Source organism: Thermobia domestica, chromosome 5 (assembly GCF_964235325.1).
Source record: "Thermobia domestica chromosome 5, izTheDome1.hap1.1, whole genome shotgun sequence".
In the NCBI taxonomy this organism is placed as follows: Eukaryota; Metazoa; Arthropoda; class Insecta; order Zygentoma; family Lepismatidae; genus Thermobia; species Thermobia domestica.
The window spans coordinates 277,708,688-277,726,250 of record NC_137458.1 but is presented as its reverse complement, the minus strand read 5'-3'; the positions used below and the strand labels follow the sequence as shown (position 1 = coordinate 277,726,250).

The following is a 17,563-nucleotide window of genomic DNA, read 5'->3' as shown; positions in this document are numbered from 1 at the left end:
AAGGGTCATTGTGTCCGTTTTTCGGGATTATCGTCGGGTAATTCTCACATATTACCTTGCAAAAGGACAAACTGCCACTGGGAAGTACTCCTGGACAAATTGCGCGATGCTCTGAAAACGAAACGCCGCGGCATGCTCTCGAAGGGCGTTCTTCTCCTAGCTGACAATCACCAGCTCATTGATCTCAAGTTGTTGTCGACAAAGCAAAGGCGTGTGGCTTCCAGGTATTCCAGCATCCGCCTTATTCTTCCAATCTCGCACCCAGCGACTTTTTCTTGTTTCTCCAAGAATCAATTGCGTGGCCGCCATTTTGACAACACAGAGGACGTCATTCATGAGGTGGAGGCGAGGTTTAAAGCACAATGTGCAGACTTCTACAATGACGGTGTTCACAAAGAGAAGGAACGCTGGGAGAAATGTGTAAATCTGGGTGGTAAATACATAGAGAAGTGTTAAGAACTACAAATCATAACAATCCCTGTTTCCTGATTTTTTTTTACTATGATAATTAAAACTTTACGATATCCCCTTGTACATATATATGTATGTATGTATGTATGCGTGTGTTTGTTTTTATTTTTAGACTGGTTTGTTATCCTAAATGTCTGTGATGGACAACTTCAATTAAAGTCCATTGTAAACAGATTTCGAAGATTGGGTTTGCATAGTGCGTATGTTTTTCGGAACCAATTAACCACATTATACAAGGTATTCCTGTGCTACGAATTGGTAATTAAACAATTAATAAATTTACAAAAGAAGAAGAAACGAAAAAAAAGGTCTTCAATCAACAAGGCTTTTAATATCTCAGACTGAAAATTTACAATTTTGAATAAACACATATTTATTTGTACATCTATAATCCAAAACGAAAACAGAGATAATGTTATACATACACATTTCAACGTGCGTATACTTATTTCCAACACTTCACAGATTTAGTAAATAAAATACTACACATCTCAACAATATTACTTCAATAAATCCAACTGAATATCACGTTCAAATCTTACAAAAAAGTACCAAAAAATGACGTGTTCGAAAATAGATTTTTTTTTTTTTTTTTAAGAATTCTTTGTGTAGATTTTATAGAAAGTAACATTAAGAAAAGACTTCTGTTATTTTGCTCTTCTGATTTTTAAATTATTTTCTTCAGTCAAAACAAGATTTTTTTTTTTAATGTACAAAGTTCTGAGGTTACTTTTTTGTAATCTCACATTGCTTGTAATCTTATTTACATTGCAGTTATATATATTCATAAGCTACATACATACGTACATTATGTACAATCAATTAACACAAATTCTTGCTTATTTGTATTGATATCCACACACTACTTCAATATATATATACATCTGTGGTTCCAAATCTATTTTATTACTGAAAGTTCTTGTTCACGCTTTTAATGTTATCATAAAAGTTATTATATTTTGTGAACACAAGCTATTATGTTGAAATGTAAAGGAATGTCTACTTTGATACACAAGACGATATAACAATAATAAATACGAGATGTAAAATGATACAAGCAAGGAAGAAAGGAATGATTATGGAAAAAGCTCTTCAATTGCAGGCTCTGGGGTCATGGCGAATTTAAATAGAGAGACTCGCATCATCTACGCCTTATTAGAATGCAGTTACTATTCTAGATCTATCAGAACAGCAAATTCCAACTGAATGCCCTCTGTCACCACAGTTCGATGCACACCTTCTCGGTAAGTCACACGAAGAAAGGAAGGAATCGGGAGGCAACTTATTAACGTTGATGGCAGACAAACAAAAATATCGATAGCGTAGTTGATGGTTTCAGAAGTATACTACTCAGGGGCGAACCCACGGGGAGTCCCTCGAGTTCGGACCCCCCCCCCTCCGAATTCCTAACTCAACATACATTTGTACATTTTGTAAATAAAACTATACTTATTTAATACGGAAATGACTGATGGAATACGAAAATTTGATCTTACACTTCATCTGTACTCTTTCCCTTATAAAAATAATCGTTCTATATTTTTTTTTCTGAAAATATAAGTGGAAGCATTTTATAATTACTTATCGTTTTTTAAAGTGCAGAATAATACCCGTTCAATATTACTGGCTTGTAGCATTGGGGCCCCCTTCCTTCCAAAGGTTGGATCTTTCCCAAGAAAAATTTCTGGGTGCGCGCCAGATACTACTCGTGGACTCATCAGTACGCATACACTGCCAACCCCCCCCCCCCCCTTCTCCATTCTGTTTCTATCTCTTTTTCTCAGATTGCAGCACTGTGCTCATATATCATACATTGGCCAGTTGGAAATGACTGTTACGTCATATTAACCCTTGAATTGGCAAGCATTGATAGCATTATCATTACAATATTTAATTTGTCTTTATGGTTGAACCATGTCTTCTTGATCATAATTTCATAATTTTTAAAGTATTTTTGTACTTTGGTTACAAAATACAGGATGTTTATTTCAAAGCAACACTGCCCTATTATGGTCAAATATCATAAGAATACTCTCAGTAATTAGCAGCAGTTTCATTGAAAAACCTTCCTAGGAGCAAGAAACCACAAATAAACAAAATAAAAGAATTTTCGCGGAACGTAGGAGATAAAGCTTGTACAATACTAAATTTGACTGTCCCTGTTGACAAAGATTAGACATATCTAAACAAGCGACCCACACATCATGTATTCTATATGAATATTGTATGAAAGCAATAATGCCAATTAAATGATCACTGAAGTTATAATTCGTGCGGATAACGCAATAGAATGCGATGTTGCTTGAGAGTAACAGTGCCAAATAAAGGGTTAATCTGGACGTTGTTTATAAGATGGAAAAGAAGACACAAAAATTCCCTCGCACTACTTGAGCTTTCCCTGGCATACTGATTCCCTTATACAGGAGAAAATTTTATACTCTATTTTCCGTTTATTAACGAAATTGCGGATCGATTTATTTTCCTCTTATGTTTCTTAAGAAGAAGTACCGGTAGTAGATACAAATAATACAAATATTACCAACACTGAATCTGGATCTTTTATTTATTTATTTATTTATTTATTTATTTATAGTGCTTTGATTTATTATATTTCATTATTTCTTATAATACCCTCATGACCACAACTTTAAAAATGAGTCGAAAATAACATAGTAACTACATACTGATTTGATTTTCAGTTTAAGTCCCTTTCAGGAACAAGACTTTATGTGGAATCCGAGCCACATAAGCTCAAGCCGGGAATTGAACCTGGGTCTCCTATGCCAAAGGTGCGTACGCTAACTGTTTAGCCACGAGGAATCTCAACTACATACTGGAGTTCTACACAAATTAGTAGATATAAACAGGAAGATAAATTCCACATACCTAGCGTATCTTTATTTTAAACATGCAAAGGAACATACGCTAGGTATGTAGAATTTATTTTCCTCTTTCTAGATAATAGAGTAAAAAATGAATACTTTAACACATTAATAACGATATAGTTGCTTCCAAGAATAGTACAAGTATTGCTGCATTTGTTTTAAATGAAACTGAGTAGTTTCTAGAGTAAACGCAAGAGACAGACAATTTTACAATAACTCTCTTTCATGCTTAATGTATTTACTAAAGAACTTGGAAGAAAGAATTATTCCACATTCTTCTTCACAAGGAATTATTAACACGTATCTGCTGATTGCAAAGAAGTCTTTAAGATACCCACTTTTAGGTATCGCACTAAAGTTTAATTTGATTCTATAGTTTTATCCAAATAGTCATATCCTATCTAGAGATGAAACGGAGATATTTTACTTAAAATTCTATCAGAATTTATCGTTAATAGGAGCTGACAATTAAAAAAATATAATTTCTAACTGCCAAGCTATTTTCTGAAAATATAATACGATATTTCTTTCCTTGTTATGTACAAACTTTTTTATATATATATACATATCATAACCTTCAATGCTAAAAAGCAAATAATCTATATTGATCTTGAAAATTCGTTGATGCTCCTTACGTTTAACGATTTAGTTTTGCGTCAAGCTTTCCCTTTATTTCCAAAATTTTCGTCAAAAAGAAGGAAAGGAGTGGAAGGGGAAGGTTAGCGCGAAGTAAAAAAATGTAGAAGAAATAGGCTGGAAAAAAATATGTATTTTCCCGTAACGGTGTTTCATCTTTGTATTTCAGCCCGTTAAAGTTTTATATGGCGATTGTTCTTCTGTTTCCTTTGAAATGAGATAGAATTTTAATGGTTTGATTTTACTGATTTCTTCTGCAAACTTATTTAAATCTCTCTTGGAATATTACTTCGTGAAAATTTTGCTGAATATAATTTTAATATTTAATAATCACATTTAATTTACATAATGATCAATTTATAGATAAGGGAAATTTATTAGGAAAAAAAAAAAGGAAATTTAACTACGCTTAAAGTAGAGGTCAGTGTAAAATCCCATCTCACAAAATTTCAGTTCCTTCAAGAAAAGCAGGGAAATAATTCTCCATACAAAATCAATAAAATTAAAAAAAATAAAATAAAATAACTGAATAAGCAATACGGTTTAACTATTATGATAGAGCCTTTCTATTTCAACTGTGCCCCCTTCTGGCGCTGCTGTCGATATGTGATTTCCCGTATCTCCCTCAAAAGAGAAAGGACAAGTTGTTGCGGCCGACATCTTTCAATTGTTGGATGCGGAAGCGTTTGCCACAATGAATTATTTCACGGACTTCGCTGTGCTCTGTCTTATTAGCCACTCTTAAGTAGTCTATGATCTTCACTCGTCAAGACCAAGCGACTGAATGACGAATTGGCAACACAGCTGAGGTCATTCACTTCTTTACTTTAAGCAAAGGGAGGGTTTCAAGGTAGCAGGGGTGGGGCCGAAATATAGTTCGCATGTTTTCCGAGGGAACAAGTGGAATATACACGGCTCTAACTTCTTCCTTCTTAGTAACTTTGAACTATATTATTTTGCGATTTTATCTTGATAATAGTAGTCTAGTGGTTACAGCGTTGGACTCATGCTCGCGTAGTCCCGGGTTCAATTCCCGGCCGGTACTTCCCAATTCTCGGCGTCGTGAGGCAAACTGGGGAATCACGTAAAAGCAAGACATGACAGTCACTAGGTCTAGAAAGTCCCTGATGAGCCTGTTGGGGATAGGGTGTCAGGGCGCTGACCACATGCTCGCCGTTAGACTGGACGTAGTTCAGCCAGTCGCTAGCAGATGGCGTGGGAGCAGGCTTAGGCTCGCAAATAAGCTGTTACGCCACGTGGTTTGTTTCTTGGCTTTTTTTTTTTTTTTTTAAATCTTGATAATAGTTTTCGAATTAAAGCGAACATTGGACGTGAAAACTAAAATTGCTACACACAAACAGCATCAACAAATCTTCAAAGTTACTATACATTAGTGTAAAGTACTTTTTCTGTCGTTTTGAAAAATAACAATTTATCACTACAAAATACATATTAAACTGTTTCAACATGTCTTAACTCATTGGCGAAAAAGATGAAATTAAAACAGTTTCCCAAAGTATTATCAATTATTCATCTATTATAATTTCATCCCGGCGAAATTAAAATACCGCTAATTTTACATTAATTATGTTATATCTTCAAATAGATAAAATATAATTGAAATGTGGAACAAGAGCGCCCTAGACAATATCATTTTACATGAAAAGCCGTTATCACGACTCACTTATCTGCTTTCGATTTCGAGCCATTTTGAAAATCGGCATTTATTTTCGCGTTTCTAAACAGCTGAAAACATAAAGCCACTAGGTGACTTGTGATAATAGTACCTCACGCAAAATAATATTGTCTAGGGCGCTCTTGTTCCATATTTCAATTATCTTTTATCTATTTGAAGATATCACATAATTACTGTAAAATTAGCGGTATTTTAATTTCGCCGGGATGAAGACTCTTAACTTAAATACTTAGTGCTTAGCCCAATAATACCTAAACTATTTCAACATACAAACAGTTTGAGGATATGAAATATTTGTACAGTTGTCTGTGCACAACTTTATTGGAGGAAAGCAACTTTGTATAGTAGGGCAGAATTGAAATCATTTGGCACACTTTTTTTTTCTCTCTCTCTAAATAAAACAAGAAAAAGATCACGAAGTTCAATTCTTATTAAAATATGTCTCAAGCAACAAACTTGCCTCTTTATTACGTAACCAGTGGCGTACGCAAAATTTCATCAACTGGGGTTCAAGTTTCCAAGTTCATATAGTTTCAGGACTGTCATATACATATAATAATAAGTAATATTTATTTTTTATAATACCTTGTTGAATGGGGGATGGAATATAACTCGGACCCCCTTTGTATGCGCACATCACTGTATGCAACTATACTCAGCTAAACAGCAAAATTAATGACTTAGACAAAATCAGAGAAACATAATGAGTCAATAAAATATGCGATATAACATTATCAATGACAACTGTAATAATACTGAATGAATAAGAAAAAGAAAAGCTCTACAATGGTAGGCTTCACATTATGTAAAAGTCTTTCCACATAACAAACAAATAAATAAATATAACTTTGATTGATCGCAAAGCGGTAGATTATACAACTCATTCAGTGCTCTTTTCACTTAAAAGGTCATCACAACTTTGCCAACTCTCACATCAGAAATATTTTTTGCAGCTTCTACAACGCCGTCGAATGATACTGTATGATGAATATTTGGTCTGAAAGAAATAAGAATAAAAAATATATATAATATATATATATATATGACAAAGTTATATATTACAGAAACTATTTTGAAAAACTTAGGTTACTTAACCTTTTTTCAAAGACCTATTTCAAAATTTCAGGAAAATGCACCAAAAGATTCAATCAAAAAAGTACAGTAAAATCATGGTAATCTATAAATGAAAGTCACTAAATTTGTGACCTCGTACCTCTTGAACCACCCGACCGATCTGTCAAATTTTGAACATAGATAAGGTTCGGGTGACGGTGCAACTTAGGGAAAAGGGAGGGAGAGATATTAAAAAATGATCGAAAATGAACGACATTAGTGCTGAATCTACAGTTTTCGGGATCGCTGAGATGAACAGTGACATTTCTGACGCCGCTTACATCCAAATTCTGCCCCGCAACTTGGGGGAGGAGGGAATATATATATACATATAAAAATGATCGAAAATGACCAATATTAGTGTCGAATCCATAGTTTGCGGGGTCGATGAGACGAACATGGACACTTCCGATGCCGTTTAAATTCAAATTATGTCCAAAATGAAATGTATTCTCCCGTGGGAAGAACGGGTATTCTGCTAGTATAATAAAATAATAAATAAATAAATAAATAAATAAAAATTCTGTATACAGATATGAAATTGCTAAGGATTAATTCAAATAAAAAAAAATACTATAGTTAAATAATCCTCTTCGATTTTACTTTCTAAAAAAGTTGTAATTTTTCAAAATTTCACTAAAATACACCAAAACTAATTAACGGGGTTTAAAAAATTAAAAATAACAATTAATCGATTATTTTATTCCCCCTTGCAGTTAGTGTGCTTTAATAATTAACTTTCCTTAATGACACCAAGCGCTTATATCGGTGAGAATTTTAAAAATCTGTAACTTTATTTTCGAATTGACGACGATTATTCGGGTGCTTTAAAACGAAATTCAAAATGAAATTATCAGTATTACCAAACCAGAGTACCTTATTTAAATTATAATTCCTGTTGACTTTTATACTAGTACCTTTTATCTTGACAGCCTTCCTGCTTTGTTCTACTTATAGAATTATGGAACTAAAGAAAAAGTTACACTGAACTGCTGCTGTTAAAATTATTTGATTTTTTTTTTTGTTCTCTTCTTATTCAAATAGTTTTCAATATTCGAACAAATATTCGACATTCGAATCCTAACAGCACTACACTAAACCAGAAATATAATAAACATAACGAAAGAAATTACTCAAGGATATGAATGATGCATGATTTATAGTAATTTGTAAATGTACTCTTTTATTTATTGCGTCTAATATTTATTGTACCATTAACTATATGAAATCACAACCGTTAAAGGTGTTTTCAATATATGGACACTGGATTGTCCAAGCTCAGCAGCTTAGGCTGTGGTACAAGCCATGTGGTCTGAGTAGAGAGCACCGACTGCAGGAGTGAGAGAGTGTTTGGCTGTTCTGGGAAGTGGAGTGTGTGGCGTAGTGGTTAACGCATCGGCACGGTATGCCGGAGATCCCGGGTTCGAGTCCCGGTCCAGTCAAGCCACTTTTTCACTCTTTGTAAGTTGTTACCATTAACTATACTCAAGAAAGAACTGAATTTTTCCTGGCGACGTGATTTTAGTAATTCTTCTCGAGCTATCATCCAGGGGAAGACATTGGCATCTGACGTTTCGAATGCAGACATTGTATTTATCTTCAGGGATTGCGGCGAAGAGACCGGAGATGTTGGCGTGTACACCGTATATATGGTGACTACTTAGGGGCGGAGGTATGAATGGAGGCTTGTGATTAGCTGAGGGAAATGCTGGCTCCTGATTGGCTGTTGTTGTGGCTATGAGAATTGACTTTATTGAATGTCTGTTTTTTTGTTAGTGAAAAGGACCGATCATATAGTGCTGAGTTGAAACCCATTGTCTTAATTGTCCAACAACAGCCAATCAGGAGCCAGCATTTCCCTCAGCCAATCACAAGCTCCTATTCATAACCCTGCCCATAGTCACCATATATACATGCCAACACCTCCTGTCTGTTCATCATAATATCTCTGAAGATTAGTGCAATGTCTGCATTCGAAACGTTGGACATCAACATCTTCACCTGGCTGATAGCTCGAGAGGACTTACTAAAACATTAGTTGTACTATTTCGGTGTTCCGTTACACCTTCTTCAACAGACAGAGAAACTTATTGGCGATACATCTCAAGTGTTAGAATATACTCTTGCACTATTTTGTTCTTGTGAAATACTATTTCCTTTCACTAGAATCCCATTCTTTTGAAATTGGCCAGTGACTAGCATACAGTAAGAATGGATTTAAAAAAATATATATGTATGTACTACAATGACCTATAGATTAAAAAAAAAAAAAAGAAAGAAAGAAAGAAAGAAAGAAAAGAAAAACTCTTGTCGATCTGTGATTATACTTTCCAGAATAATTTCCTACTACTACCTATCTCTGAAATACACACCAACGCCATCAAACATTCTTTAAATAATCACAAACACTACTGAAGTTAGTTATTAGCATCGCTAATTAGTGCTTACCGTAGCCCGAATATTGTAGACCTCAAATATACAATCTTTTTTTTTTTTTTTTTTTTTTTTTTTTCAAATAGGTCTTAACGAAATAATATAAAATACCCAGCATATATATATATATATATTTTTTTTCATATTTTGAAAATATTATGTAATGGTAATACGGTCATTTTCCATGTTTTAACATCAAAAATTTAATGTAAGTCTTAACAGTGAAACCTCTCAGTAACGGACACCGATGTGACATGATTATCTGTCCGTAAACGAGAAGTGTCCGTTCCAAAGAGGTTACACAAATTTAGATTACTTACAACTTATGTGATAACTATGTGCAGTATAGAGTAAATATGTGTTTTATAAATATAAATATAGGTTAATATCGATATACTGTGGTCAATGTTCGGGTTACTGAAGAGTGAGGGAAAATATAACCCTCTGTAAAGAAAAAAAGGATTGCTGGAGGGTGTGTTTGTAAGGGCGTGTACTGCAAAATATAATGCTTATGTGATTTTTTTTTTTTTTTTTTTTTTTTAAATTGCGTATCATACCTTCATAAAAATCCCTTAATTCGTTTACTGCCGTATTAAAAGTAAAAATAACCCAACAACAGCATGCAACATTATTATAAATGCTGAAAATGTAGACAGAAATAACGGTGCTTTATTATTTCTTTTTCTACAAAAGCCTGCAATAGGCTCGCAGGTGTAATCCTGCTATGATCTGCCGTGTAATCCTAGGGACACTAGTTTCTGATCGAAATTTGCTTATAACTGCTGGATCAGTTGAAAGAATCAATTGAGGATTTATTTACAAATTGCACAGATTTTTATTTATTTATTTTTTGTTACGTATGAACTGAGAATAACTCCTGATATCAAGAGATTACTAACATTTGGAAGCAAAAGTAGACTTGTCCGTGTCCGTATCTGAGAGTAGCCGTAAAACGGAGGGTTCTCTCCCATAACAATACATATACTTTTACCGGGACAAAAAGTTTGTCTGCATTATAGAGGTGTCCGTTAAGTAAGGTTTTATTGTATTTCTTTTAAAGATATTCATCACCACTGATAACAACTATATGGAACTGTGTAACTTTTATTTATTTATTTTTTTTTTTTTAACAGAAGTTCGCAAATATAACACCACGGTAACCAATATAACGAAATGTTGTGAAAATAATTCGCATTGAAACATGAGCGAAACTTACATGGACAACGCGGAAAGTATACTCAAATCGCTTTGAATACCCCATGGAAGCATACTGAAAATACATTAATAGCATATTTTAGGTTCAATCAAATCGAATCATATATTATGCCGAATTTCCACCATCTATTTCCCATATACGTCTGATCTTGACAAGGCATGCATCGTGACGGCACGGTCGCAGGAGAGTGATGCTTTTATTTATTTATTTATTTATTTATTTATATATTTTATTTATTTATTTTTTTTTTTTTATTAAAGATAAAGGGCTAGGCTGCGACTAGAATGCAAGTATAATTTTCAAACTGTTTTCATACTAAAGGTATCGTTCAATATATGGGCCAATATGGTATTGAGAAAAAAAGTGATTATGTTCAGTTCTAAGATCTATAGAGATAGGGAATTAATGTTGGAAGTACAGTCTCAATTCGCTAGAAACATGGCCTTTTATTCCTTCCTATACACCACAGTAGTATACAAAAAACTTTTGGTCAATCCTTATTGTGTGCTCTGTCGACGACTAGATCTTAAGAGTCGAATTTATAAGCAGAACTTCAATATTGAAACACTGAACAGGTTAGTTAGGACACTCCGCTAATCTCGTCCTCGTTATTTATTTTACTACCATTTACTACTAGTAATTGGGGTCCAAAAAATTTTAGGATTAGGAATTAGATTTCCACGTTTTCAGCATCTATGGCCATTTTAGCCCGTCCTTTAGCCATCACACCGCCCAGGAAATTGGGAAGGAAGAAGGGAATGGGAAAGTAGGAAACGGCCTGGGAGCATTATGTTCGGTACTATCCCGGCATTTGCCTGGTGTAAATGAGGAAAAATCACATTCAGGATGGCTGGCCTGAAAAGGCTGCTACACCTTTCCGATCGAGTGCCTCCACCGGAATCGAACCTGAGGCCGCTCGAATCAGAGAGCATTCGCGACTACGCTGTACGGGTCATGTCCTAAAAATATGACATTTTGAAACTATATAATAAATAAAAGAAGATGAACCTCGAATTATGTTTTCATGAAGATGAACACTACAAATTATGCAATTAACTGAAAACACGTTAATCACTCACAGGATGACCTTCAGGTTTTAAAAATGACGTAAAGGAAGATGGTTGTCATATGTGCTTGAATTTCGTCAAAATTATGGTAAAAACATTTTGCGAAGCCCATGATCATGGTGCTTTTGAATTTTTTGGAAAATCTGAAGTATGTAGAGATGGAACTTTAGGTTACACTTCATTATTCTATGCATGCTTAATTTGCACAGCAACGACGCGCCTGGCGCCGACCAGAGAATTGAGGACTTCTCTCGATAGCGATCGGGATAGTCTGTATGTACTCCTGTGTCGTCCTGTTTGATTCTGTTTCAAGGCTAAAACTTTTCGGTCGATTTTTTTTTTTTTTTTTTTTTTTTTTTTTTTTGTATGTGCAGATAGAACTTGTGCATACCGCTGCAATTGATAATGTGGCCGAAATTCTCGACGTAAAGCACCGATACTGTCCGTATTTTTATAATATGATTTTATGGTGTATATGCAAGCTATGCAATACTCTACTGCTCCATGATAACTGAATGTATGGCACCTACTTCACATTTTCCACGTCACGTAGTGCCACATTACTCGTAGTGTTGCTAAGTTACGATTTCAAAAAATCACTAGTACTTTGTCAGTGGTTTTCCGTTCAACCCAGCTAATTCTCAATGTTTCTCCAAACACACATTTCGAAAATATCTAATCGTTTTTCATAACGCATGCATTTCTACTTTGTATAGTACAACACTAACAGTAAACATTTTAAAACGAAGGTAAACATTCAATTTCTTTTATATAGGTCTGTGTATCCGGCATTTTGCTCAATTATGTAATTTTGAACAAGAATTTAGTACATATCAGAAGTAACTACCACATATGCTCTCAGTAGTCATTTACGTATGTCTAATATGGGATTCAAAAACCAATGATAGAGCAAAAAGTTACGCTCTTCACAACAACTACTTACCGTATAGTTTTTGTGGCAACCTTTTCCATAATATCCATAAGAATGTGCTGATAGCGTCCCTGCTGTGCTGAAGACAACATCCAAGCTTGTTCAAACAGGAAACCAATTGTGGCACAACGTAGGAACAGCAGTCTTGAATTTGGTGGATCCAGCTAAATGTGGAGCAAGAGTAAAGCCATCAAAATCCAATAAATTCAAATGGAGAAAAACTTCGTATAGAGAATTATTTTACTGTATTATAACGCTGAGGAAGAATTTCATATTAGCCACTTATAAATGAAAAAATATATATATACTCACTGCTCTACCTGTAAATACTTTCTTGGGACTATAACCAAACAACTTGGCTATGGTCTTCAGGAGGTCCTCTTAGATACTCAAACTAGTTAATGCTCAAAACGCTACTCTATATTCTTGAAAACAGCAGTCCTTAACTTATAACATACGGAGGATTATTTTGGATATGACTACCATCTAAGACTGTTGAAGGTCACAGTCAAGTGGCTGACATCATAGTCCAAGAAAATATCTATAGCAGATTGGTAAGAATTTTCTTTCATGTATTATGTGACGTGCACAATGCGAAGTGTACTACTATAGACATTTATAATTAATACTAGAAGCACTCATATGGAAACACGGAAGTGCACACTGTTTGAATACTTTGCTAGGAGGTTTTGTCTTATAGCTCCGGAAGTTAAATTCACTTCTTTAAAAATAATAATCACAATATGAATCACAAAAATAACAATTATATAAATATAATGATGATTAAGAGAGCACGAAAATCGAGGTGTTTCCATTGCAAGAGTGCGTTGCAGCTTTAACATGGGTATTCTATTCCTCTCTTTACACGCTTTGCATAGATCAGAGACGGTGCGGATTCGACGGTGGGACACGTGCCGCTTGAGGAATTCGAAAACACTATAGTCCATTGGGCTGGCATATGAACTCCTGACAAGGATATCAGAGAAGATAACTGCCGCAATTCAAGTTTCCTATTCCATACGGCGATAGAATTCCAGTGATGTTTTCACCGTGTAGCTGGATGTCTTGTCTTGCTGCAGTTCAACCTGGTTCAAGTCTTGTTCATACAATACTAGTACATTTTAGTCAGGACATGAGTCTGGTATACATATGCTACATTGACTTGATCACTAGTCTTCCGTTGCAAGCGCTGCTATCGGCTGAAGGAATTCCACTCGCTTTCTCCCGCTTAGCAGGAGCTGAACCCTTATTGGCTCAACGCGTGGGTGTGTGAGGGTGTGAGCGTTAGTTCGCATTTTTGCCACGGCTCAAGACATTTTGGCAGCACAATAGTATGCAGCACTGATTTTGACGTTTCGCTCCATCCTTCGGAGACGTAGTTTGCCCTGCACGAGAAACCGGCCACAATCATGAATTCATTTAAGAAACGGTTCTAGGGCTCGCGTCAGTTTGGTGGACCCAGTACTCTGTGCCGCATATTTCAGAATAATACGATTCACAGTGGCACGACCTACACAAAAATTATGCACTTTGCACATTTGTATGATGCGCGACGCCGTGAACTTATCATCAGAAAGAGACACAATGAACCCCCTCCTATAATATATTCAGTTTCGGCGGCATCATTCTACGATCGACCACAGTGCTCTATTGTGTAGTTAACGAGATATTGTTGCTTGCCTCGTGACAATCACACGGCGATGGATGATTGCACATGTGCTGTACAGTTGCACATTGAATTTGGCTCAATATAACTCAATCAAGCTCTGTACACGCCTTCTCAGGAAAATAAAGATACAAACGAAAAATAACACATACAAAAAATGTATTGGACGCAAAGAAAGCTATATTAGATAGACTGGTACAATGGATAGATGGTATTTCTCCATATAAGAGCCACCGTTGTTCAAACATGGTATACCAGAATGTAAAAATCCGGAACCACGTTTTGACTTTTTTCCCTGATTTCGCCATCGTCGTTAAAGTATTTTCCATCAAGATGTTCCTTTAGGTACAGGATCAGATGGTAATCGCTGGGTGTGAGGTCGGGAATGTATGGCAAATGTTCCAGGACGTTCAATTGAAAATATACAACTCCTTGGTAATATTTATTGAATGAGGCCGAAGGTTGTCATGAATAAACTGGATTCCACGTAACAACATGCCCCTTCGTTTGTTTTGAATTGCACGGCAAAGGGTTTCAGTCTGGCAGTATGTTTCGGCATTAATTTTCTTCCAGGAAGCATGAGTTGCACTAGTAGAATGCCATGGCGATCCGAGAAAACATCACACACAATTCTGTAATTATCATCCGCCTGTTCGCACGAATCTCTCTGCTTCAATGCGATTGAGAAGGTTGTCAGTGATCACGGATGGAATTCCGCTCCCCTCTTCATCGTGAATATTACCCGACCTTCTGCGAGGAGTCGGCACCACTTCGCCAAAATTCAGTACGTTACCGTACACAGAACTATTTCTCGATAGAACTCGGATGGACACTTTCCTTGTACCTGCAGAAACCTGAACACGCTCCGCACTTCATATCTGGCGGAATTCGGTATTGCCGCTGCCATTTCCTACGAGTAACCCTTCCACAAAACAGCGCACGTGATGAAGCACTCCTAATTCTCGTCATATTGATCAAATTTACTGCCAATATTGCCAACTTTGGTACACAGTTTTCCTCTAACGTGCAAATGTCTTTGCATCTATTTTTCTGACAAGTCTCGTAGTAACAATAAACTTAAACTTTAAATCCTAGTTTTTTTTTTTTTTTTGTTTTTTCTCTACAAAAACTTCTAAAATCTTCCTTCTCTGTTGATTGGGAGTAGTTCTAAACAGTGATTATTTGTGTTTCAAATCTACTGGAAGATATTAACTGGGATAGTGCAGTTCGCTTACCTGTTTTAGTAATTAACACATTCAGAACAATTTTAGCGTTCAAATCTGTGTTCCTTGAATTCAGAATAGTGAGTATTATCTTCAGCTATATTTCGCAAAATAAGCATTCTTCTTCCTGGGCAATGAAAGCTTACAACTTTATATACTATTTCTTCTTACACTGTAGATCCATAAAAATATTTACATTTCTCTTAAACTTAAGAAAATTCGACGAACTAGTTTATTTATCACAAGTTTGTTTTTTATTAGGCACATACAGTTCATCATATCTTGTTCATTGCAGCTTTAGAATTATTCCACAGTATTAGTAAAACAAAACTGACCAAAACACCACATATATATTACTCATACTTTTGTAACAGTTTCGGCAATGTGGTATCGCCTTCATCAGGCCTGTCAAATGCATAACGTGACTGATGAAGGCGATGCCACATTGCCGAAACTCTTACAAAATTATTATTAATATATATGATGCTACACGATACTATTATTTGCTTAATTTAATGAGTGTCGTACATGTAACAGTGCCTTGGTGTATGGGGCCCATAATAGTTAGGTACACCTAATATAATACAAACTTGTGATACAAAAGCTAGCTTGTTCCTCTTGAATCTGCGTGAGTATTTTACAGAGATGGCCCTTGACTAAAGCCAGCATGATTCGTACAGTGCAAAAATAAAGTGATCAATTTCTTGGAGGGCTCCAACAATATGTTTTCTGGTGGATAGCATATCTAATAAATATTGCCATGTCCTAATTGAGTTGGATTGCGCAAAACTATTGCAAGAGTTTGAGTAGTTTCACTTTTATATACCTGTGTCCATAAAATATGTTGTTAATGTGCCTTCTTACATATCATTCAGAAACTCATGTTCTTCACCTGTGCTTTCGTTTACTTTAAGCCCTGAGAAGATACGATTTTCGTATAATCTACCATAGCTTATTTAAATTTGGTTGTAGAATATCCCAAACAGCTTGATACATTAATGAGATGTACACAGTGTCAGCAAATATACAATGTAACGTCGATTGTGAAAACTGTGTCGTGAAGATTTACGCTTGGAAAATAAGAAAGGTCACGTCTTCGTTCTGTTGTTGGCGTCTACGAACTGAATGTGATCAATGAAGCAGATCCGCAGAAACACGAGATATTGCAAAATAATTGCGTTGATCACTCGATAGTAGCGTGGTATTTGGAGAAATTAAGAAGAAGAAAAAAAAAAAAAGTTCACAGAGAATCAATGAAATTGGCGTTTTGAATTCTGCTCTACGCTGCTGTTCCTCTTGCGCCAAAAAAGCGAGCAATTTCTCGAACACACTCATACATGCAAGGAAAACAATCTTGTACGGCGATCGACAACAGCTCGATCGCTCCTAAAACTTCCCCACAGCCTACATTTCACTCAGAGAGATTAATGGTGGCTGTGAGGTTCTTTGTGGCTGCACTTATCCACTACAGCTTGCTTAATACTTTATATCCAAAATTTTCGAACACTTCATTCCTTACACACTTAAAAATTGTTAAACTATATAGAACAGTTCAGTTTGATACCAGAATTTCGCGACTCTCAGGTATACTCAGAACTCACCAGTAGGTCGGACCTGCAGGTTGAAAATCAACGAAATACATGTTAATTTGTCCTTTAAACTACAAGTACACTGTGCACAGCGTACAGGAACAAGTATCTGTCAAGGAAACCTAAATCAAGCTGATAATCAACCTCATACGAGAGTTACGCAAAAATCATGGCAACTATTTCCTTTTACGAATATGAAAACTAAGCCAAAAATTCTTAAATATGCAAATGAAAGATCAGTATATGAGTAAATGTTACATAGGGAGTTGGATAAACATCCCCATCAGGATACAGTAAGAGAAAAATACTACAAACTTTAATAGATTAACTTGATTACATCACACAAACTTTACAAACTTATAATTTTTAACAAGTATGCTTAACTATGCAATTTTATTTACAATTACATTAAATGGTTTTTCTAAATATTGTTTATGTAAAATAATTTTTTATATATAAACATTATGTCTGATGCCATCGTCAGCAGTACATTATTATATAAAGCATACATTATTTTGTGATGCACGATATCTAAAGTATTTGCACGATGTTTCGTTGGACGAAAAGTTACTAGATGAGATCGGATTCTGTTATTTGGGAGATAGAAGTAACCTATGTAGTTTCTACAAAAATCACT

At 35.3% G+C, this 17,563-nt stretch overlaps 1 protein-coding gene across 2 annotated transcripts in view; it reads right to left on the bottom strand.

Annotated features, from left to right (window-relative positions):
* Positions 1 to 782: 782 nt before the first annotated feature.
* The window catches only part of LOC145686643 (ferry endosomal RAB5 effector complex subunit 4-like), a 110,755-nt gene continuing 93,974 nt past the window's right edge, over positions 783 to 17,563 (bottom strand). For both annotated transcript variants that reach the window (XM_081760121.1, XM_081760122.1), the window contains exons 8-9: positions 12,461 to 12,612; positions 783 to 6,685 (exon numbers count right to left, since the gene is read on the bottom strand). In XM_081760121.1, the coding sequence (XP_081616247.1) occupies positions 6,589 to 6,685; positions 12,461 to 12,612 (249 nt within the window). In that variant the 3' untranslated portion in view covers positions 783 to 6,588. The remainder of the gene's footprint in view (positions 6,686 to 12,460; positions 12,613 to 17,563) is intronic.